The following is a 24,883-nucleotide window of genomic DNA, read 5'->3' as shown; positions in this document are numbered from 1 at the left end:
AACTAACATCTAAAAACTATTTTAATTTCATGGGACCTTTAATGTCAATTAATGTAAAGTTGGACTCTAATACTATAAAAATTTTGATTTCCAAGACAGGGATGAAAACGGAAACTAATTTTTTAAAAGCACATTAACATTGATGTTTTTATGACCAGCAAAATAATAGTGAATATTCTACACATCCTTCCAGTCGATTCCTCTCATCCTTTCTGTCATCCTCCACACAATATCCCACATTTAAAAACACCCACATCCCACATCATTTCAAGCCATCAATGTCACAGCCTCTGCTTCCATCTCCAGCGGGACACTCTGTACCTGCTCTGAAATGGATGGATGGATGGATGTGCAGGGCTCTTTACAAGCCATTTCTCTCATCATTTATTGGGCTGAAGGTTTGGGGTGCTGAAAGCCCCTCCTTTCTGTCTCTGACTGAGCAGAACTAGTCCACAGGCGGCCTGCCATGCAAATGGCTGTTTAAACGCAGCCCCCTGTTGTCTGCATTAAAGCTAATTTTTCTTCATAGCTCATCAGAGCGCAGAGACATTATATGTCTGTTAAAGACAGAGTGAGTTTTTCATCTTTATACACCACACGCAATAAGAGCTATTACTGGATTGTTATAAAGTGAAACAGATTGCAATGAAATGAATGCTTTTTTTTCTTCTCATCACAAACATGAAGGGCTCTATCATGCGCCCGGCGCAATAAGGTGCAAGACGTGTTTAGTGCGATTTGTTGCTATTTTCAGACCAGCGTGACCTTAATTTTCACATTTTACGCCTCAGTGTTTAAATAGCAAATCCGTTTGCACCACTTTGTGGACTCATGGGTGTGCGGGTCTATATAGGAGGTGTGTTAAAGCGCATTTTTGGTGCGTTGCTATTTTGAGGAACTAAAATAGATCGTGCATTAGTTATGCGCCTATGCAAGTCCAAAACTCTTACACATTGCTTAATACACACAGGATGTACAGAAAGACACAAATATATTTACATATGAAAACAAATTAAAGAATTTAAATGTTACAAAAATTATAATTTTCTACATAAATATATAAAACAAAACACAGCCTCCATGGCTTCTTCACCTCAGGGTTTTTTTCAGTTTGTTCATGACAATTTGCATTAGCATAATGTTCATTCATTCAATCATTCATTTTCTTGTCGGCTTAGTCCCTTTATTAATCCGGGGTCGCTACAGCGGAATGAACCGCCAACTTATCCAGCAAGTTTTTACGCAGTGGACGCCCTTTCAGCCGCAACCCATCTCTGGGAAACATCCACACACACACACACACACACACACACACACACACACACACACACACACACACACACACACACACACACACACACACACACACACACACACACACACACACACACACACACACACACACACAGACACACAGACACACACACACAGACACACACACACTACGGACAATTTAGCCAACCCAATTCACCTGTACCCCATGTCTTTGGACTGTGGGGGAAACCGGAGCACCCGGAGGAAACCCACGCGAAGGCAGGGAGAACATGCAAACTTCACACAGAAACGCCAACTGACCCGAGGTTCGAACCAGCAACCTTCTTGCTGTGAGGCAACAGCACTACCTACTGCACCACTGCCTCGCCCCCTAGCATAATGTTATTGTTATTATTATTTACTATATGCATAATTATGTCTGTTTGATAAAAAACAAGTTTAGATTTGTCCAGCTGTCAGGTTTTGGAAACATCTGCATCACCATGTGGGGTGTAAAAATAGGATGTGTTTGGATATAACTCTTTTGACCACACTTCATTATTTTTGTTTGTCTATTCATTTGCTGGAAATTAGAACTGAATTTAGAAATAGTTTTGAAACAAATCTTTGTGCTTAATACACTAAATATGTAGGCTAAAGGATGTCTTCAGTGGAGTGAGTTTTATTTATTTATTCATTCATTCATTCATTCATTTTCTTGTCGGCTTAGTCCCTTTATTAATCCGGGGTCGCCACAGCGGAATGAACCGCCAACTTATCCAGCAAGTTTTTTTTTTACGCAGCGGATGCCCTTCTAGCCGCAACCCATCTGTGGGAAACATCCACACACACACAGACACACACACTCATACACTACGGACAATTTAGCCTACCCAATTCATGTACCACATGTCTTAGGACTGTGGGGGAAACCGGAGCACCCGGAGGAAACCCACGCGAATGCAGGGAGAACATGCAAACTCCACACAGAAAAGCCAACTGAGCCGAAGATCGAATCAGCGACCCAGCGACCTTCTTGCTGTGAGGCAAACATGCAACCCACTGCGCCACTGTGTCGAATTTATTTATTTATTTATTTATTTATTTATTTATTTATCTATCAATCAATCCACCTATTTATTTATTGCCACATCAGCAACTTATGGTTATTTCATGGCAAAATATCACATGATGCATACAATTTTGTATTACAATAAAAAGTTTTTAGACAAATATATAGGATAAAAATATAATTCACGCATAAATATATTCAAAGTTAAATATCATTTTTCTGTTAAATTTTTGATAAATGATTTAAGAATCTTCCTTGTAGTACTTTTTAAAAAATATCCAAAGTACTCTCCTGTTAAAAACTTTGTCTAATGGTATTCAAACTTCCACATTCCAACAAAATATGTTTGATGGTAAGAGCAGCCTGGCAGTAATTACATTTTGATGGTGCTTCATTATTCAGTAAATACAAATGCGTCAATCTAGATTCAATTCGACATCTAGTATTTTGATCATGCCTGGTCTCAACATTATAAATTGCTGAGTATTTTTGGGTTAATTTAATTTCATTTATTATTTATGCAGTTGTCCCATTGTCTTTGTCATGTTTCATTTATATACAAATTAATTGTAGGTTTCAAGCCGTCAGGAGGAATGAAACATTCTGTCACTTTCAAGCAGATAGCCTGTTTTGCTGCTCATCTGCCAGTTTGTTTCCATGTACATTGTTAGCCCGGATTTCATGTCTAATTATACAATTTAAGTGCAAAGTACTTAAATAATTTAATATTTGGTTCATTACTATAAAAATTTATGTGAATTCTACTTTTTTGAAGACAAAGTTTATTGTATGAATAACTTGAAGTACAATAGACTGATGTTTTAAAAGTTTTCAACTGATCACGCCCTCTGCTCTCAACCTGACTTACTGTTCAGGCAACGCCATTTTCCTGTGGATGCAGTAGCAGGTGATTTCAGACTTCTGGTTAGTATACTGTAAACATTTTATCCAGTTTTTTTTCTCGGCTGTTTGTGAATACAGAAAAACGCTGTTTAAAGTATGTTTCTCTTTAAATGGGCGGCTCCTGTTTAAACACTTGCCGTGTGTATTTAGCATGTGAGCTCGCTGGTTTACCTGCAAGATTTGAGTGGTGGACACGGTGGACTCAATCCCTTTTAAAAACATATGTCTGTCATACACAATATTAACTCTATCTTCACTGCAGCATGACTTTATATTCTATACTGTACATTATTTATGTTAAGAGACAAGACTTTTGTCTAAGCAAAGTCAGCCCTTACTGTCCTAATTAAATGATTCAAATTAAAGCATGATCATTTATTATCTTGGTAAAAATAAGCTTAATCCAGAGTTCTTTGTCTTTAATATGAGATACTTCTTATACCGAATGATCCAACCCAAGCTCATTCTGAAAACGTAGTCCCGCGGACGTTTCTGGAGACAGCGGAATATGTCCCGGGGGGTACGTACGGGAGCGTTTATTTTTTTCAAGCGAACGCTGCGGGGCGGTGTGACACTGTTCCCTTTCGCGCTTGCCTTACCTTCTTGCGGAGGGCTTCCCCGCTGCAACCCGTTTGTCCACTCAGCTCAGCGTGTATGTCGGCAGGCTCGAGATGCGGAGAGGGGTTGACCACGGCGACCGGTTTCGAGTCCGGGGAAGGGCAGCTCCAGCAATCAGGTAAGACGAAAACAGAATCCCAAAAATTAAGTGAACGAGTTTGGTGACAGGGTGGAAACGCGGCGAAATCCGAAAACGCAGTGGAATAAAAAAAAAAAAAGTCAGGGCTTTTATTTTTTTGGACGGCTTTTGTGAACTGTTGCTCGGGTTCAGGGAAGCGAGCGGAAGGGCGGGTCGATCGGTAAAATTGGTCGAGTTCGGGGAAGGAGGAGGGCGAGTCGGCCGATTGGCCGGTCGCGCAGTCAATCATCCTGTCAGTCGGACAGCGGCCTCCGGCGGGTTCACGCGGGAACAGCGTGGGCGCGAACCGCGCTCGCGAGAGGCGTCCGTGGTGTGAAAAAGCGCGCAACAGCGGCCTCTCGCGGATTCGCGAAAACAAAAACTGCAGCCATACGTACCTGCCGGGACGTATTCCGCGGTCTTCAGAAACGTCCGCGGGACTACATTTCTACGATGAGCCTGGGTTGGAATGATCAACTAGAAGTCATTATTATTAGTATCCGAAAACTCGAATAGGCGACAAGACTTTTGTCAGGTTTTGTATATATATATATATATATATATATATATATATATATATATATATATATATATATATATATATGACAGAGCAAAATTAAAAGTGAAATAAACAGTGCTGTATGGTTTTCAGGGGAGTCTAACAGATTTAAATATAGAAATTGAACATTAAAACGCAAAATAACATGTTCAAAATTGTATAAAATGTTGTATACAACAATCACAAATAGTCTTTAATAATAACTTTGTATTGTAATATACAATAAATAATCCTACGATGTGACTATTGCGGACACACACATTGCGATATCAATGCTCAAACTATACATTGGTCGGGCCTCGTGTATATGCAGCATTCGATTGGAAGATAGAGTGCTAAAACATACAGGAAGAGACAATGTAACAGAGCAAAATACAATAGCACAGAGGAGATCATTTGGGGGGAAAAAAACAAAACAATACATAGACAAACACAACATCTATGAGAAATAAAGCAGCAAACACTCTGGGCAGGAGTTCATCACTGACTCCAATGCAAGGCTCTTACAGTAATAAGTTGGAGTGCATCTCTAGTGTATATAAGCGGACGAGTGAGACTCTGAGCGAGTGTTCAGGGCAGATGAGAAACATTACAGCTTCCCATCCCTCAATCAAAAGAAGCTACACTCTTTAATCAATACAGGAGAGCACTTCACCGAACATAAGAGCAGAGAGACCCATGTGGCCTGCGTGGAAACAAAAATACACTGGGAGAATGAGACTGCGTTACCTTTTTGGCTCTTTGGCTTATATTTGGTCCTTTAGTAAGCAGCTTTTCCATCAAGTACTCTCGATTCTACAACACAGAGGCAGGAGGGGGGGGAAATGCAGAACGTATATATCAGTGACAGACCGCTGCGAGGCACTGGTTAAAGCATTTGAAGTATGGAGGGAGAGTATACTGACGTACCTTAGCCTTTTGGAAAAATTTACATTTCAAAAGCTCGGCTGCAGTGGGCCTGTGGAGATGAGAAGAGCCCCGGTTAAAGCAGTCCAAGCTGACATTTTCCGATAGAGTGCATGTTTCGAGACTCACAGTAAGGGTTTATTTTTTGCTTTGGCGAAGTTGAGAGAGAAGTTCAGGTTTTCATTTTGGCCAGTCAACAATTTAACTGTCCCTAAGGCAACATTTTTTGAACATTCTCAAGGCTGGTTTATAATGTTATATTTATACACTAAGATTATGTATCATAAAAATCAATAACATGCATTACAATGCAACTAATCATTACAGAAATATAAACTATATACACTACTAAACTGTAGAGCATTTTATAATAATTATACACTACTACTATTAATAATAATAATAATAATAATAATAATAATAACAATAACAACAAGAACAACAACAAGTTGATCACTATTATTATTATTATTATACAAAACACCCATGAAGTTATAATAGTGACACTTTATTTAGTATCACTTTATTTTGACGGTCCGTTTGTTGAATTTAAGTTACATTGCATCTACATGCCAACTGATTCTCATTAGATTATTAGTAGACCGCAATGTTGGGATTAAGGTTAGTGTAAATTGACATGTACTTGCAAAGTTTCTAGTGAAGTAAATGTGTTTAATGAGCAGTATCAACAGATATTAAGCAGCCAGTCTAATAATACTCAAATGAGAATTATTATTATTATTGTTATTATTATTATTATTATTATTATTATTATTATTATTATTATGCGAAAAATGAGAATATACAATTACAGTACATAATAAAGAAAATGGAAAGACAAAAGGAAAACATTTTGTAAAAAGAAACAACAACAAAAAACAAAACAAAAACAAAAACAAATAGAAGTTGTATACATTACACAAGAAAAAGGTTATATATTTTTTTTTTACAAATTTCAGTTGTTTTTAAAGCCTTTTTTGTAAAAGAGTTAGAAACAGTTATAAATCATACTGCATTTCAGTAAGCCAAATATAGAAAACAAAAAGGTTTTTGGTTTGAAATTTAACATTTATGTATTTAAAATTTTGTTAAGAAGATAAGAAGATCAGGAAATTTTTTTTTCTTTTTATGTAAAGCTTCTGTTTTATAATTAACAAAACCAAACAAAACATTTTCCCATAGTAAGAAAAAAATCTTTATACAGTGGGGGAAATAAATATTGAACACGTCACCCTTTCCCTCAGAAAACATATTTCTAAATGTGCTGTTGAAATATTCACCAGATTTTGGTAACAACAATGAAATCCATATATACAACGAAAACAAAACTAGTTTACAAATGAAGTTCTGTGTAATATAATGACGTGAAGCAGGGAAGAAGTATTGAACACATGAAGAAAGGGAGGTGTAGAAAGGCACCGAAAGCCCAGGCAGTAGCTGAAATCTCTCAGTAGTTCTTCAGCAACCCTCTGCCCTTCATTATTGTAAATGAAATATAGCTGCTGCTTTAGTCCAACATTTGCATTAACAGGAGGATGAAGATGAAACCAAGGTGGACATTTCAGCAAGACAATGATCCAAAACACAGCCAAGAAACTCTCAAATGCATTTACAGAAAAAAATGAATGGCCCTGCAAATCACCTGAATCAGATGAGACCCACAGAACAATCAAGAGTTTGACACTCTGTTGAAGTGTTTGTAAAACTCACACCTGAACAATACACGTGACTTCATTCTCATTCTTCATTCTCCAAAATCTGGCTCAATTTCATGTCAACAGCTCCTTTAGATAAATTATTCCCAGGAAAAAAAACTTGACGTGTTGAATACCCCCCCCCCCTCCCCCCCCCCCAAACTGTACATAAATATTTTCTATCTAAACATAAAAACATTTTCTCAAACACATGCACGCATTTATATATATATATATATATATATATATATATATTTTTTTTTTTTTTTGATAAATCAATTAAAAAATACCCATTAAATCACTGCTAAGCGCTAATATTTATACACATATATTTTTACATACACACCATCATCATATTTACCATGTATATCAATGTATTTCAGTTCACCACTACAACCCTACTACCCAATGTCCAGATGAGGCCGCTGATACAGACGGTAAACAGACCAGCAGCAATTTACTGTCTCAGGATTGCATCGGTCCATCCGTATCTATGTGACCATAATCAGACCTAATTTGTCTGTGTGGCATTTCTTTTATTGACTGATTTATCTTTACAGAGAACAAATAGAGAGGGAGGACACAAAGGGCAGACGATGAACTGTGATTCAATAACGTACACCACACAATTCCCATCAGAGTGTTTGCCTCCAGTATTACAGGCTTTGTGGAACCGTCTGGTCACTATTCGGCACTCTACAGATACATGAACAAAAGATGATCAATTTGCGAGCAGAAATTACCTCTTTGCGGGGTCCTTCTGAAGGCACAGGGATATAAGTTTTCTAAAAGATTTCCCATACTTCTTAAGCATCTCTTTGTCCTCGACCCCAGTTTCCAGCGAGGGAGGATCGTTCTGCAGCGTGAGCATTAAAACCTGTCAAAATCAGATGTGAAAATGTTATCACATTTATAGAGTTGAGAAAATGCTAATGCTACTTAAAGAAGTCTTCCGAGTCTTTGATTTCATATTTTGATCAAGGCTTTCTCATGCCGTTTCACAACTTTTTGATTTAGTGGCTAATTCGTATGAATATGTATGATCTCATTCATACATTTTAGCAGGATATGCAAATCTCCCAATGACTGTTGAGTTTAGGGGTGGGGTTTGTTGACACACCTTCTTTCAAGAGTTCCCACTTAGATATGCTTAGCATTTATAGTAGGTTTGTCATGCTGTCTCAGGAGAGAACCCTGAGTTTGGAGATATTTGAGCCCAGGGCTCCTGTCCGGTCAATAATATCAGGGGATCCGAAATTAGGTAGGTCTTGATGGCTCCCCCTTTAAAAAAAAAGAGGAAAAGGAGGAAATGGGGTGTAGGGGGGATTCTTCCAAAACGAACCCTGCTGAAAAATCCAGCTTAAACCAGCCTAGGCTGGTTGGCTGGTTTTAGCTGGTCGACCAGGCTGGTTTTAGAGGGGTTTTGGCCACTTCCAGGCTGGTTTCCAGCCATTTCCAGCCTGGTCTTAGCCTAGCCAAGCTGGGAGTCCAGCCAAAACCAGCTATGTCCAGCTTAAACCAGGCTTGTCAGGCTGGTTTTAGCTGGATTTGGCTGGTCATGTTCCAGCCTGACCAGCTAAGACCAGGCTGGAAATGGCTGAAAACCAGCCTGGAAGTGGCCAAAACCCCTCTAAAACCAGCCTGGTAGACCAGCTACAACCAGCCAACCAGCCTAGGCTGGTTTAAGCTGGATTTTTCAGCAGGGAAGATAGAGCAATAAGGAGAAAATAATACATTTATAGTAAGCTAGGATCACTCTGATTGGATTATTACTGATTACAGATGAGTGGCCAGCAGTGCTCAATAATATCACGTGCTCCTCTCGAAATTAGTTTATGAAACTTGAATTTAAAAATCTTACATTTTTATACAACTATGAATTTGTACAAATTAGCCAGTAAATAGTTATTTCCTCGTCAGATCAGGCTGATTTTGACATGTATAGAATGTAAAAGAAATGAGTAAATATATTGGAGTTTTATTTTGTCCATAGGGAATTCTCAGAGTTTCACTCCTGTTACACTAATGACAGCTGGATGAGCTCTGCAGAGGACCTCTTACACACATTGGTTAATAACTGGATGATTAAAAAAACTAAATTGTATACACACTGAGTAAAACCACTATAGCCTTTAAAAATTATAATTTATCTATTTGTGTTATGTTATAGGGCTAATAATTATTAAATATTAAAATGTATTAGTGCTCTGTATTTAATGGAGCTCAACATATGATCAAATTTTAATACTCTGAATATAAATGCATTTTTGTTCCACTTTTTCCCATATTTGTTTGTGTAACTAATTTAAATGTAATGTTCAGTATTATTATTAATAGAACAAACTGGTATGAACATTTTAAAGTCAGCAAAGCTTCTAAAATTATGCAAAGTAAAACTTGTGGCTCTTTGAACTTGAATACCCAATTCTAGATTGCATTTAGAAAATAATTTTTTTATCAGTGTAAGTCAAGATTGTCGAACTGAATTATGAATTATGATGAATTATGATGTGCACAAAAAAAAGTAATAAAAATAAACAAAACACACAGCCTCCATTGTAGTATTGCTAGTTACAACAGTACAGTTAACTGTTAACAGGCTGATGAATGACAAAACTCTTTAAAACTTTAAATCTTTAGATACATTTAGACTCTCAGCTGTAAGGGTAAATACAGAAGAGTCTAGCTGTGCATAGGCTGAAAAAAAGCATAAAAATGGCATAAAAACTGTGTAAAGTGACGACTTGTACACAAAATATGGCTTGATGGAATAATCCAGTGAGAGCAGACCACAATGAGTACTGTGCATCAAGATTTGATCAATAGATTGAAGCACTAAAACCATGTCAACTCAACTAACATCTTACAAAAATTAATCCAGATAATGAATAATATAAATTTATTGAATAATTTATAATAATATAAATGTATTGAATAATACAATAAAAAAAAATTAAGTACAGTTGTTAATTTGAGGGGGTGGCGTCATTTTTATTTTTGGGGGGTCCCCAAAAGAATTCGCCTTACACAAAGGGGCCCTCAGCTGAAAAAGTTTGAAAACCCCTGATCTAGAGGACTTTGCCTTTCATATAAGCCACTTCTTATGCCAAATGATCAACTAGAAGTCAAATTAATATTTGTTGTTCCTAAAAACTGAATTTTTACTTGAATTAAAACTTGACTGAAGTATTAAATGAATTATTTTTAATCACAATATAAATCCGATATTATTTTTAGTTTGATTTAATAGTGATAGATGCTAATTACAGAAAACTCTTTTGTATTTATCTGACAATTACAGCAAATGATTTTTCATTTTTAACCTCTGTAACTACTATAAATACAGATGGGAAAACTTTTACACAGAATTTTTTTATACATCTGTTTACCTTCATAGGAGGATATCGATGGTACGGCGCAGAGCCTGTTGCGAGTTCAATGGCAGTGATTCCAAAACTCCAAATGTCAGCTTTGAAGTCATAACCTCGTACCTGTGGTCACATGACATGTGAACTGACTTTTAGATGAATATGACACTTTATCAAAAACAAACAACGGCAGAAATGAATGATTAAACAGTCAAAATAGTCTAATGGTTATAATAATTAATAGTATTGGAAAAAGCCCTTCGGAATAATATAGTAAACATTTTCATAGTTCCTAGATGCATCAAATTTACAGCAGACGATAAAAAACACTTTGGCTCTGTGACAAAAAAAACACAGTAAGCATTTGCTTCTTGGACAGCATCTCTGTTTCCATTGATCCAGAGATTGAGCATCATGATGTAACATGCATAAAAAATAAATAGCACACATATATATTGGATGAAATAGTCCATTTTAATTCTACTCTTCAATGTTCGCAATCAATATTAGAAAATATTTATTTTTAGCAAGAAACTGACATTTTAAATATGCAAATGTGATTTTATATATATATATATATATATTATATATATTATATTATATTATATTATATAACTATTTTTTATTTTTAACATAGGCTTATTATATATCATAGTAAGCATTACAACTGTTCAGGGGTGCGTTTCCCAAACAACGACGTAACTCGCGGCTAAACTATCATAGTATGATGCATCGTTTAGGAAAAGAACGGTGTAGTGATGAGTGTTTCCCAAAACCCGTAGTTTCTCTGTTGCAGATCCATCATTTGAACTATGTTAGTTATAACTTAAAACACCCGGAATGAGGCCGCCGCGTAAGTGGATGCACTTGCAGTGCGCACCGGCCTCGAATCCCACGGAAGGAGCTCTGGACTATAAAAGGAGGAACGATGGCAGAGGAAGACGAAAGAGGACCGGGCCCGTGCATATTGTTTTACTTTTGCTTTCAGTTTGACGGCAGTCTACGTAAGGAGCTGCCGTCCGTTTGTTTTGGTTTAGACGGCAGTCACCGTGAAAATTAAACCACAATGAACTGAACTTCAACTCTGAAAACTGGACTGACAGTTTACTAGAACTTCTATGTCAAGCTGCCAGTCCATCGGTGAACAGCGCCAGCACGTTAGAGCCAATTGCAGCCCAGTCTGTTGAGCGCATGACCAGTCATAGGCGTTTAACAACTCACTCGACAACCATCAGAAAGCAAGCGGGATAACATTTATTATACCAAAGTTCTTACCAGGTCCAGAAAAAATGATCATATTAACCCAACTTTATCCTCCTTGCACTGGCTGCCTGTTAAGTTTCGTATTGAATTTAAAATGTTGCTTCTTACCTATAAAGCTTTAAATAACCTAGCTCCTGTTTATCTAACCAACTGTCTGTCTTGCTACAATCCAACCCGCTCTTTAAGATCTCTAAACTCAGGGCTCCTGTTAGTACCTAAAACAGCAAAGTCGAGTAAAGGAGGTCGAGGCTTATCATTTATGGCTCCCAAACTCTGGAATAGCCTTCCTGATGATGTCCGAGGCTCAGACACACTCTCACCGTTCAAAACTAGATTAAAGACCTATCTGTTTAGTAAAGCATACACTCAATGCATCACGTACCGGTATGATGCATAAATATGCTCCACGTTGGTGTCTGCATCTCGTTTATATACACTTTGAACGGCAGCTACGCCAATTATTCTCTTTATTCTCTATTTTCACCAGGAGATACTCATCCCGAGGCCCTCAAACTATGTAGCGCCACTGATGCATTCCAAGACAAGCAACAAGATGAGCCCAAGTTTCCCATATTCCTGGACCAGACCGTATCCTGAGCAGCTGCTGTGGTGGTCATGGAAGAGTGGAGAGCATGTGACTGATTACTGTTACGCTCCAGGGACAGATGAGTCTTTGCTGACGTCCAGCGTTCTCCAGCACCTTTACTGCAGCTCTGCACAAGACGTTTGGACAGAGGCCTGTAGAGCTGCGCATCGATGGATTTGCTATTCAGTGTTTGGACTCTCAGTAGTGACTATTAAACCACACTGAACTGAGCTAAACTGAACTGAACTTAAATTTTGAAAACTGGACTGACACTGTTTCAATTCACTATAATATTCTAGGTGAAGCTGCTTTGACACAATCTACACTGTAAAAGCGCTATAGAAATAAAGGTGAATTGAATTAAATATTTACATTTGTTTATTTGCTATAGATGCTCCTGTGTTTGTGCACATGTACTTGAGTTTTGTTGGATGCATTCAAAGAAAAGTGTTTTTTGCATTGCTGCTTAAAAATTGTTGTTTTCTGGAAAAGATTGGTTTTCCGCACAAACTGACCTGCTCCATTACTTCTGGGGCCATCCAGCACGGGGTCCCAACAAACGTCTTCCTCACTTTGTGTCTTGTGACGTCTCCACCGGTGGATAAAAAAGCACTCACGCCAAAATCTGTGCAAAAGCCAAGTAAATGTATAAACAGTGATTTACAAGTTACAGAATTGTAAGAATCAAATTTAAGTTATAAAAACCCTCACAGTGATTTAAAACTTATAATGACGTTGCTACTGTATTCAATTAAGCACATTTTTCAGCAAAAGTGCAAGAAAATTATGATGAAAATGTATTAATAAGCATAAATATTACTTACTGCATATTATTTATAATATTAAAGTAACGGAAACATTTTGGGGAAAAATTACTCCATTAGGGGACTGATAGACCTTACCTTCTTTGTTGATGGATTTTTTTATTTATACATAATTTGTTTAATAACATATTTTATCTTATTTTTTGTTTGTGGGGTCGATTTGGGTTGGGATAAGTGTCACAGTGTAGAACTGAGCAAAGACACTGTGACTGACAAACACACATCACGTTGCACTCATACATAAAATAGATTTTATAACTTTAGATGTGTGCATTTTTAAAGTCACACTTGTTATTTAATGTAATCAAATGAAAAAAATCTAAATAAATCATGCTCTTTATTCAGAATTTGTCAGAAATGCCTAATAAGATTTGATAGCTTGATTCTATTTCATTACAATAGCTATTAATTTTAATAAGCTGAACTGCTTGCTAATGTGGTGAGGCAGTGGCGCAGTAGGTAGTGCTGTTGCCTCACAGCAAGAAGGTCTCTGGGTTGCTGGTTCAAACCTCAGCTCAGCTGGCGTTTCTGTGTGGAGTTTGCATGTTCTCCCTGCCTTCCTCCGGGTGTTTTGGTTTCCCCCAAAGTCCAAAGACATGCGGTACAGGTGAATTGGGTATGTTAAATTGTCCGTAGTGTATGAGTGTGTGTGTGAATGTGTGTGTGGATGTTTCCCAGACATGGGTTGCGGCTGGAAGGGCACCTGCTGCGTAAAAACTTGCTGGATAAGTTGGCGGTTCATTCCGCTGTGGCGACCCCAGATTAATAAAGGGACTAAGCCGACAAGAAAATGAATGAATGAATGAATGTTTGTTAATGTAATTGCTGCTAATGTATATTATTTTATTTAATTTTTTTAAATAATAATAAAACATATTACGGACCATTTAACTGTTTATTTACAATGAAACAGCTCCAAATGAGCATGTTTAGTAATTTGGGGATTTTATAAAGGGGGGTCGGGGGAATCCCTTATTATGGTGGGCATATCACTTATTTTCACATCCCAATGTTGACAGGTATGACTTTGTAACATTGTATTTATCAAGTTTAAGAGTCTCTTTAATACGTATGTTTATCTTATTATAATATAATATTTATAAGAGATATTTTGACAGTGTTATTTTTGTTTTTGACTATTAAAACTATTGGCCTTAGTAGTGTTGGTAAATTAAAATGAAGTGGTTAAATAAATGTAAAATCCTAATATTCCTAAATGGATTTTAAAAAGAATTCAATAATTATCGATACCCAATGATATGAAACATTATATCGTGGCAATTTCTTTTGCTGTATATCGCCCAGAACCACTCAATATCCGACTAAAAATTGATAAATTAGATGTAATTGAATTAAATATATAATTTTGGTTTACTGAAGCTTATTACACAAACTAACATGATTGAAAAATGTGACCCAGTGATTGTCAATGTACAATTCGCACCCTGGATATTGATGGCAAAACGATATATTGTGCAGTCTAAGTGTGTGTGTGTATGCATGCGTGAAACCCTTTTATAAATTGGTCTGTCACACACATCAATAGAGAAATCTCTAACAAAGTCGAGTCAAGGTCATTGGTGAAAAACCCGTTACATAAAACCGATCAATAATCCAGAACTAGATCAGCCAGTTTCCCCCCTGAGGGCCGGAAAAAGCCCCATTTCGGGAATTTAACACTTCTCCACATGATAATCAATGGGTTTTTTCGAGCCGTCTGTTTTTCTGGCTCCGGCTCAAAAATTCATAAAGCAAAACGTAACAGAGAATAAATGTGGAGAATATATTATGGTGCACCATAATTAACTTCGCTGAAAGAAAATTAAAAAAATGTAAAGTGGCTTGACTGACTGATTAAATCACTCCTGGGTTATTGCTTTTACAGTTAGTGTAATTAAAGCTAATTACCACAATTTGAAAAGTAAAATAATCTCTCTTAAGACCCATAAATGCTGCTTTTCAGAGTGACAACCACAATATTAATTAAAGCAGGATTTGAATGGCTAAAGAAAGATTTATTACCTCAGGGTGATGAATACGGCATTTTATAAGCGCAGAAATAATAAAAACACTGAATATTCAAAATTCACAGGTCAAAATCACGTAAGAGAAACACAAATTATACATGTGTATTGAGTCATACATCTTTATCCAACCGTCCGTTATCTATCTAACCATCAATTCATCCAACTGTCTATGCATCTATCCATCCATCCATCCGTTTATCCATCTATCAATCTGTCCTTCCATCCATCCATCCGTCTATCTGTTTATCTAACTAACCATCCATCTGTCTATCCATCCATCTATCCATCTGTCTGTTCCTCCGTCCATCCATTCGTCTATCTATCCATTATTCTGTCTACCCAACTATCATCATGCATCTATCCATCAGTTCATCCATCCATCCGTCTATCTGTCTAACCATCCATCCATCCATCCATCCATCCATCCATCCATCCATCTGTCTGTCTATCCATCCATCCACCCATGTATCTATCCATCCATCTACTCGTCTATCTATCTATATATCTATCTATCTATCTATCTGTCTATCTATCTATCTATCTATCTATCTATCTATCTATCTATCTATAAATTCATCCATCCATCTATCTGTCTGTCTAATCATCCATTCATCCATCTGTCTGTGTATATTCATCCATCCAGCTATCTTTCTGTCTACTCATCTATCATTTATTCATCCATCTGTCTGTGTCTATTCATCCATCCATTCATCTATCTGTTCATCCATCCATCCGTCCGTCTATCCATCCATCCTTCCATCCATCCATTCATCTATCTGTGTATCTATCTAACCGTCCATCCATTCATCCCTCTCTCTATGTGTCTATCCATATATAATATTATTTTTATTATATGGCTGCACGGTGGCGCAGTGGGTAGCACAATCGTCTCACAGCAAGAAGGTCACTCCGGTTTTCTCAGAGTCCAAAGACATGCACTATAGGTGAACTGGGTAGGCTAAATTGTCCATAGTGTATGTGTGTGAATGTGAGTGTGTATGGGTGTTTCCCAGTGATGGGTTGCAGCTGGAAGGGCATCCGCTGCGTAAAACATGTGCTGGATAAGTTGACAGTTTATTCCACTGTGGCGACCCCAGATTAATAAAGAGACTAAGCCGAAAAGAAAATGAATGAATTATTTATTATTATATTATATTATAATAATGTAGAATAAATTGATGCTTTTTTGTTATAATTAACAAAAAAATGAAACAACTAAATGTGATCTAGATTTATTTAAAAAAACTACTAAAGATTTATGGCAAAACAACAACAAACATTTCATGAACATTTAGCTTTATCTGTTATCTCTATTTTTAAAAAAGTGTTAGTATTTTTGGTGGTTTCATGAAGACGTTTATGTAAATGCTCGACTTTGCATGTGAAATAGGATGAAGCATTCATTTGCAAGATCTGAATCAAATGCTGTCAATCTAGCATTGAAGTGCCCCATCAAAAAAAAAAAAAAAAAAAGTTCAGGTGAAAGCTGATATGATTCAAATATTAAATAACATTATATATACAGTTGAAGTCAAAATTATATGCCCCCCTGAATTATTTGCCCCGTTTAATTTTTTCCCCAATTTCTGTTTAACTTAGAGAAGATGTTTTTCAGCACATTTCTAATCATAATAGTTTTAATAACTCATCTCTAATAACTGATTTATTTTATCTTTGACATGGTGACAGTAAATAACATTTGACTAGACATTTTTCAAGAAAGTTCTACACAGCTTAAAGTCAGATTTAAAGGCTTTACTAGGTTAATTAGGTTAACTAGGCAGGTTAGTGTAATCAGGCAAGTTATTGTATAACGATGGTTTGTTCCGTAGACTATCGAGGAAAAAATAGCTTAAAGGGGTCTGATAATTGTACCTAAATTGTGTTTTTAAAAAATGCTTTTATTCTAGCCAAAATAAATCAAATAAGATTTTTTTTAATAATAAATATTATCAGACATACTGTGAAAATTTCCTTGCTTTGTTAAACATCATTTGGGAAATATTAAAAAAAGAAGAAGGAAAAAAAAAAATCGAAAGGCGGCTAATAATTTAACTTCAACTGTACATCTCAGATAAAATCAAGCAAAGTCACTAACCTGCGATCTGCACCGATCCATCTTCTCCCAGAAGAATATTACCAGCCTTCACGTCCCTAAGGTCAAACCAAAACAAAGCACAACCATGTCATGCTTTATTACCATCTTAAACTATACAATAACGCCAACGGCTGAAGAATAAATCCAGGCGTTTATGAATTTTTCAGACCATTATTACAGCAGCGACTGCCCCGAGGGAAAAGACCTCATTAGCATTTCCCAGCACTTAACATGCAGAGGAACTTAATTAAAGCATATGTTACACTAGTCTCACAAAAGCAGACCACTGACTATCAGAAAGAAGTTTAACCACTTAAGAGTTTCCCATTAAATGTGAAAAAAATGCACGGTTTTTATTTTAATATATTATTTTTCATGTAGTGCACAATATAGGTCACAATATAAAGTTTAAAGGATCCTAATATTATGTTACAAAGACTTACAGCAGGCTTAAAAGCATCTTAAGATCCAAATATGTTGTTCTTTTCTCTGAATTTGCATATCAGAAAGAAGTTTATCCACTCAAGAGTTGCCCATTTAATGTCAAAAATGCATGTTATTTATTTGCACATATTATTTATCATGTAGTGCACAATAAAGCTGTTTCTAAATGTAAAGAGCTGAACAAATATTTAAAAAGCAGGTCATATGGTAAATGCAAAATGAAAACTGACTCAGTATTTGCTCACCATCAAAACCTTTATTAGTTTCTTTCTTAGTTTTTTTTATTCTACAATAATTCTCTGCTTTTTTATTCTACAATACTGTTATTCTACAATAACAATATACTTGCATCTTAAAAGATAGTTCACCCAAAAATGAAAATGTAATGACTATTTGCTCACCATTTACTTGCTATTAACTTCTTTCTTCCACTGAACACAAAAGCAGATATTTTGAAGAAAGCCAAAAACGTGTAACCATTGACGTTCATAGCATGGAAAATAAATACTATGGAAGCAAATGGTTACCAATTTGCTGCATTTTTCAAAATATCTTCGTTTTTGCTCAACAGAAAAAAGAAAGTCAAACTGGTTAATGATCAAGTAAATGATCTTCATTCATCATGTACTTTTTGATAAGCAATCTTGCGGACAATTTTCTCGAAAACCTAAATAACCTGGGAGCTCACGTATCAACGCTGCGTACACCAGATTTCACACTCTCGTTTGGATTTACTTATGATGAAATGAACGTGAGAATGTGCGTTGGTCCATGCCAACATCATGCGTACATGCATTTCTTGTGTGTGTTTGTTTCATTTCGATTGGCGAGTCCTAGAGGTAATTGTGTTAAACTGCACACTACAAAGTATTTTTGAGCCGAGCAGTGGCAGCTGTATGAGACTGGATCATCAGCATGTATAGCAGATATATAAGGTTTCCATACTATGCAGTTGGACCAGCCAAACATTAAAGCGCAATTTGCAGCGATCGCAGTTTTCCCAATGTAATCGGAGCGTTCGACTGCACGCACATTGCTATAAAGGCGCCATCTGAAGACAAATTTGCATACGTGAATCGGAAACATTTTCATTCAATAAATGGGCAAATAATATGTGATGCTCAAATTCGCTTAACAAATATTGTAGCAAGGTGGCCTTGTTCAACAGATGATTAATTCATCCTTACAAACAGCAACAGGTTGGGATGAGGCTGCAAGGTGGCAGGCACTCGGTCAGTTGTAGAGCGGGCGATTGGGCAGCTGAAATGCCGGTGGCTCTGCCTTGATAAGAGCGGAGGGGCGCTGCTATACCGCCCTAACAAAATGGTCCTCTAATACATCTGTGTTTCCCACAGACACGGATACTACTCCAGACAGTAAAGTGTCGCCCACAATTGAGGCAACTCTCTCCTCAAAGGTTGTTAGTTCAGCATCCCCTGTTCCTCCGCCTGTTTGGTCCACACTTTGATGCTGCCCTGTTGTTCTCCTCTTAACCGGCACTTTTACGTCAGACCTTTTTTTTTTTTATTCGTTCACAGTGCGATGTTCAGACGCCACTGCATTAACCGCGTCAGCTAAACTCTCCCACTCTTTTTTTTTGTTTTGTTATTAATTACGGAGGACAAACTTGCAAATAACACAGTTTTCTCCGGTCTACCTCTGATAGGAGCACCTCCAATTCACATTCTGTAAAGTTTCTCTTCTTGCTTGATTTTGCCATTACTTTTTCGTTTGGTTTTGCCAAAGTGGAGTCATTACCATATTCATACAAGGGAGGAGGCAGGGAGGGGTTTTGCGCTCGTGCATGTGCACGTGCGCTCAGTTTCACATTAATTCGGATGTACAAAGAGAATATGCGTGGGGTTCCGCGTACGCAGTTTCCTACATATACATTTTTTTACTGCGTACGCACATTTACAGCTTTATCCATATGCAGTGTTTTAGTATTAATTCAACGCAAGTCTTTGTACATGAGGCCCCTGGTATTTAAAGGAACAGTTCACCCAAAACTGAAAATTTTGTCATCCCTTACTTGCTCTTTATTTGTTACAAACCTGTTTGACTTTCTCTTTTCGGTTGAACACAAAGGAAGTTTTTTTTTTAAATGTTGCAAATCGGTAACCATTCACTTCTATAGTGTTTGTTTTCCCTGCTATGAAATTCAATGGCTGTATCTCAATTCCAAGAACGCAGAGAACGAACTTGTGTTCTTGTGGAGACCAGTCGTGCCAGGTGTCCTCGGAAGAACGAATTTAGGAGACCGCGAGGGCAGAGAACGCATCCTTTGAGAAATGAGATGCTGCGTTCTTCCTGATGGTCACGTGACCTTCACGCATTTTAAATGATAAATTATTTAAACATTACAGCATTTATACAACGATTTATTGTTTTCCCCTTTTTTAAAATATATACTTTGCATAAAAACATTATAAATATACTCAGCACAATGTAAATAAAACAGATTTTAATACGAATTTCAGCAAACAAACATCCTTAATGTGTTTATTCCTTTATTAAGATGTCCATGGTAATGTTTACTTTCACCGTTTCATTTAGGGAAACTCCCGAGGTAAATAAATTAAATCTCTGAACTTTAATAATAAATCTATATAAAATGCTGCGCTTCCCACCCCCAGTCGCAATGACTTCAGGGACGTCCAGAGCGAGTTCTGTGCTCAAGTCTGCATCGGTGCGTCCTCGATATCTAGATCACATGCGGAAAGTTTCAAGCATCCTCTGTACTTGCGGTCTTGACTATTGGAACTGAACTCAGGCAGCTGATGATGACGTTGCACGAGAACACGAGGACGCAAGTCTGCTGAAGAACGCATATTGAGAAACAGCCAATAACTACCAGTTTCTAACATTATTTAAACTATCTTCTTTTGTGTTCAACAGAATAAGGAAATTCATAAAGGTTTGAAACCACTGGGAGGTTAGTAAATAATAAATAATATTATTTAAGCTTTGATGCTGCTAAACTGAAAACAATTAAAGTAACTATTGTGTGACCGACCACAGATTCTACAGAGGAAAATGTGCTTACCTGTGAATCTGCCCGTTTTTGTGTAGATAATCTAACCCCTCCAGTACTTCCTTCAAAATGCTTGCTATCGTGGATTCATCTAGAACGCCGTTTCTATGCTCTCCTTTGTTGAACGTGTGCTTTATGATGTCTAACACTGATCCTGGACAAAATAAACAACAAAGAAATCAACAAATCTTATTCACAGACAAAATGCCCAGAGTTAACACAGGAGATTTCTCTTACCTCCACTCAGGAGCTTCATGACCAGCCAGAGCTCATCCTTGACAACGAATGAAGTGTAGTAGGTGACCACGTTTGGATGGCTACACTGGCTCATGGCTTGAATCTCTTTCTGTGGAGACAGAAAGATATTAATATATGTATATATATATATATATTCATTCATTTTCTTTTCGGTATAGTCCCTTTATTACTCTGGGGTCACCACAGCAGAATGAACCGTCAACTTATCCAGCATGTGTTTTACACAGCGGATGCCCTTCCAGCTGCAACCCATCACTGGGAAACATTCATACACACTCATTCACAAACATACACAACAGCCAGTTTTAGCTTACCCAGTTTACCTAAACTGTATATTGTAGGACTTGTGGGGGAAACCGGAGCACCCGGAGAAAACCCACACGAACACAGGGAAATTGTGTGTATATATGTATATGTATATGTGTATGTGTATATATGTATGTTTGTGTGTGTATGTATGTTTATATATATATATATGTATATGTAAATGTATATGTGTATGTCTATATTTATATATTTGTGTATATATATATATATGTGTGTATATATGTATATGTATATATGTGTGTATATGTATATGTATATGTATATATGTATATGTAAATGTATATGTGTATTTGTATATATGTGTATGTGTATATATGTATATGTATATGTATGTGTGTATATGTGTATGTGTATGATTATATGTATATGCAAATGTATATGTGTATTTGTATATATGTGTATGTGTATATATGTATATGTAAATGTATATGTGTATTTGTATATATGTGTATGTGTATATATGTATATGTATATATGTATATGTATATATGTATGTGTGTATATGTGTATGTGTATGATTATATGTATATGTAAATGTATATGTGTATGTGTATATGTATATATGTGTTTGTGTATATATTAGGGATGTAACAATATTGTAAATACCGTCATACTGCAATAGTAATTTTTTTCAATATTACCGTAGGCGGATGACTCAATAAAACTATATTTCTGAGGAAAGTTTGCTTAGGCGAATGAAGCGAACGGGAGGTATAGCAGAACTACAATTCCCATCAGCCTAGGCGTGGCCATCATCCTTTGCGGTCTGTTGTCACTACAGATCCAGTAATGCGGAAATGGAGTGTGCTGCTAGTAGCGGGGAAGAAAAAGAGCTGGAAATGATCGAACCTAAAGCGGGTTTTAAATCGGATGTGTGGAAGCATTTCGGTTTCTTTCTAAAAAGATACGAAAAAGGAGAAAAGGTGACAGACAACAAAAAAAAAATCAGTATGCAGGCACTGCCAGACTGTGGTGAAATATAAGTCGGGGAATACGACTAAAACAGTCATGGGGACTGCAGAACACAGCACACTTGTTAGATTGATGCAGACATTGACTTGTACCGCAAAGAGACCTCTATCTCACTCATGGCTTGTCCTCTCAAGCGGTGGAAAGACAATGCACAACGTTACCCACTGCTGTCAACCTTGGCTAAAACATATTTCTCTGTCCCAGAAACCTCAGTCCCAAATGAGAGGTTTTTTTTCTGTTGCAAGGGACATGCCCAGAGATCCCAGCTTTTACCAGATTATAGTTATATGATAATTTTCCTTAAATAACCCATCTCTATCTAAGTGAGTGAGTGATTCAGTGGCGTAGCGCAAAATGCGGGGGGGGTTTGGGGGTTGTGGATATACACATATACACATAGATATACACATATATCTATGATCGGGAGTTTTCCTGGATGTTAGTATGCATTTTTTTTTAATTATGAAAATTTTTATTTGACCACTTTTCTACATTGATGGATCACTTATCGCATGGGCACAGACCTGTAAACTTTGGTTCCGACCACAGTTGTTCCCAAGAGTTTGATTATTGCGGTTCCTGGATTTTCAATTATTAAAAATCACGACGAGCGGGCCCGTCCGCTATGCCACTGGAGTGATTAAATGTTGAACGTGATGAGTTTTCAACAATACTAAATTGAAACTATTTTTTTATATGGTTTAATAGTTTTTTGTTATTAAAATTGAAAAATTGAAGTTCCTGTTTCGAAACTTACAGATAGATGGCTAATTTGTATGTCATTAATATGTTCAGTGCTAAGGTAAATAAACACTTTTGGCACTTTTTTTCGAGTCTTTTCATTAGTTTTGTTTTTCCTGTAAATTATTCAATAAATACCGTATTATCGTCCCATAAAATTCTGATATTGTTACATCCCTAGTATATATGTATATGTATATATGTATATGTGTATATGTATGTATATGTGTATATGTGTATGTATATATGTGTCTATACATATACATAAAGCAAAACTTAAACATGAACGTGTCGTAAAACCTACTCTGCATGTGCAAGTAGATCAACACCCAAGTGAAGAAATCTCCCTCACTATGAGGCTTTACCATAAAGCTGCAGGACGTCAAGCCCAAGAAAATGGAAAAAATGCATTAGACATGTGGCGTCTGGGTTCAGCATGAATTTACACACAGCCATATTTCTGTGTCAGTCGGTGTGAGAGTGAATGGGAGAGATGTTTACAGCGGAGTCTCATCTCCTGGAATAAACTTGTTTTTAGCGGCCGAACAGTCATTAATCAAACCATCAGCTTCCAGTCTCACTGCAGCAAAACAAAGATCAATGCAGAACAACTCAAGCGGGAGAGTCAGAGTGAAAGGCCTGCAAAGGGGGTGGGGGGGGTACGTGTGTGTATGTGTAAGCGTGTGTGAATGATTACAGTAGGAAAAGCATGAAGTTTATGTGTTCGAGCATGTGTGTGTGTGTGTGTGTGTGTGTGTGTGTGTGTGTGTGTGTGAGAGAGAGAGAGAGAGAATGATTACAGTAGCAAAAGTATTAAAAATGACAAAAGCATGAAGTGGGTGTGTCTGTGCATGCATGTGTGCGTAGTGTGTGTGAATGATTGCAGTAGCAAAAGTACTGTACTATGAAAGAAGCTCGAAGTGTGTGTGTGTGTGTATTTGTGCTCATGCATATGTTAGTGTGTGCATGATTACAGTAGGAAAAGCGTACTATGAGATAAGCGTGACGTTTGTGTGTGTGGGTGTGAGTGTGTGTGTATGAGTACAGTAAGAAAGGTGCACTGGGAAGTGTGTGTGTGTGTGTGTGTGTGTGTGTGTGTGTGTGTGTGTGTGTGTGTGTGTGTGTGTGTGTGTGTGTGTGTGCGTGATTACAGTAAGAAAGGTGCACTGAGAAGTGTGTGTGTGTGTGTGTGTGTGTGTGTGTGTGTGTGTGTGTGAGATTACAGTAAGAACGGTGCACTGAGAAGTGTGTGTGATTACAGTAAGAAAAGTGCACTGAGAATTGTGTGTGTGTGTGTGTGTGTGTGTGTGTGTGTGTGTGATTACAGTGAGAAAGGTGCACTGAGAAGTGTGTGTGTGTGTGTTTGTGTGTGTGTGTGTGTGTGTGATTACAGTAAGAACGGTGCACTGAGAAGTGTGTGTGATTACAGTAAGAAAAGTGCACTGAGAATTGTGTGTGTGTGTGTGTGTGTGTGTGTGTGTGTGTGTGTGTGTGAGAGAGAGAGAGAATGATTACAGTAGCAAAAGTATTAAAAATGACAAAAGCATGAAGTGGGTGTGTCTGTGCATGCATGTGTGCGTAGTGTGTGTGAATGATTGCAGTAGCAAAAGTACTGTACTATGAAAGAAGCTCGAAGTGTGTGTGTGTGTGTATTTGTGCTCATGCATGTGTTAGTGTGTGCATGATTACAGTAGGAAAAGCGTACTATGAGATAAGCGTGACGTTTGTGTGTGTGGGTGTGAGTGTGTGTGTATGAGTACAGTAAGAAAGGTGCACTGGGAAGTGTGTGTGTGTGTGTGTGTGTGTGTGTGTGTGTG

General features: G+C 37.2%; 1 protein-coding gene across 7 annotated transcripts in view; it reads right to left on the bottom strand.

Moving 5' to 3' along the window:
• The window catches only part of stk39 (serine threonine kinase 39), a 127,355-nt gene that overhangs the window by 85,950 nt on the left and 16,522 nt on the right, over positions 1 to 24,883 (bottom strand). For all 7 annotated transcript variants that reach the window (XR_015499977.1, XR_015499976.1, XR_015499978.1 and 4 more), the window contains exons 3-10: positions 21,006 to 21,114; positions 20,781 to 20,922; positions 17,291 to 17,346; positions 12,857 to 12,966; positions 10,514 to 10,615; positions 7,868 to 8,001; positions 5,434 to 5,482; positions 5,254 to 5,319 (exon numbers count right to left, since the gene is read on the bottom strand). Coding sequence is in view for 1 of the 7 variants with exons in the window: in XM_087268526.1 (XP_087124652.1) it covers positions 5,254 to 5,319; positions 5,434 to 5,482; positions 7,868 to 8,001; positions 10,514 to 10,615; positions 12,857 to 12,966; positions 17,291 to 17,346; positions 20,781 to 20,922; positions 21,006 to 21,114 (768 nt within the window). In the remaining 6 variants the exon portion in view is untranslated. The remainder of the gene's footprint in view (positions 1 to 5,253; positions 5,320 to 5,433; positions 5,483 to 7,867; positions 8,002 to 10,513; positions 10,616 to 12,856; positions 12,967 to 17,290; positions 17,347 to 20,780; positions 20,923 to 21,005; positions 21,115 to 24,883) is intronic.

The sequence above is a fragment of the Danio rerio genome, chromosome 9 (assembly GCF_052040795.2).
Source record: "Danio rerio strain M-AB ecotype USA chromosome 9, GRCz13ab, whole genome shotgun sequence".
Classification (NCBI taxonomy): Eukaryota; Metazoa; Chordata; class Actinopteri; order Cypriniformes; family Danionidae; genus Danio; species Danio rerio.
This window is presented reverse-complemented; position numbering and strand designations above follow the sequence as displayed.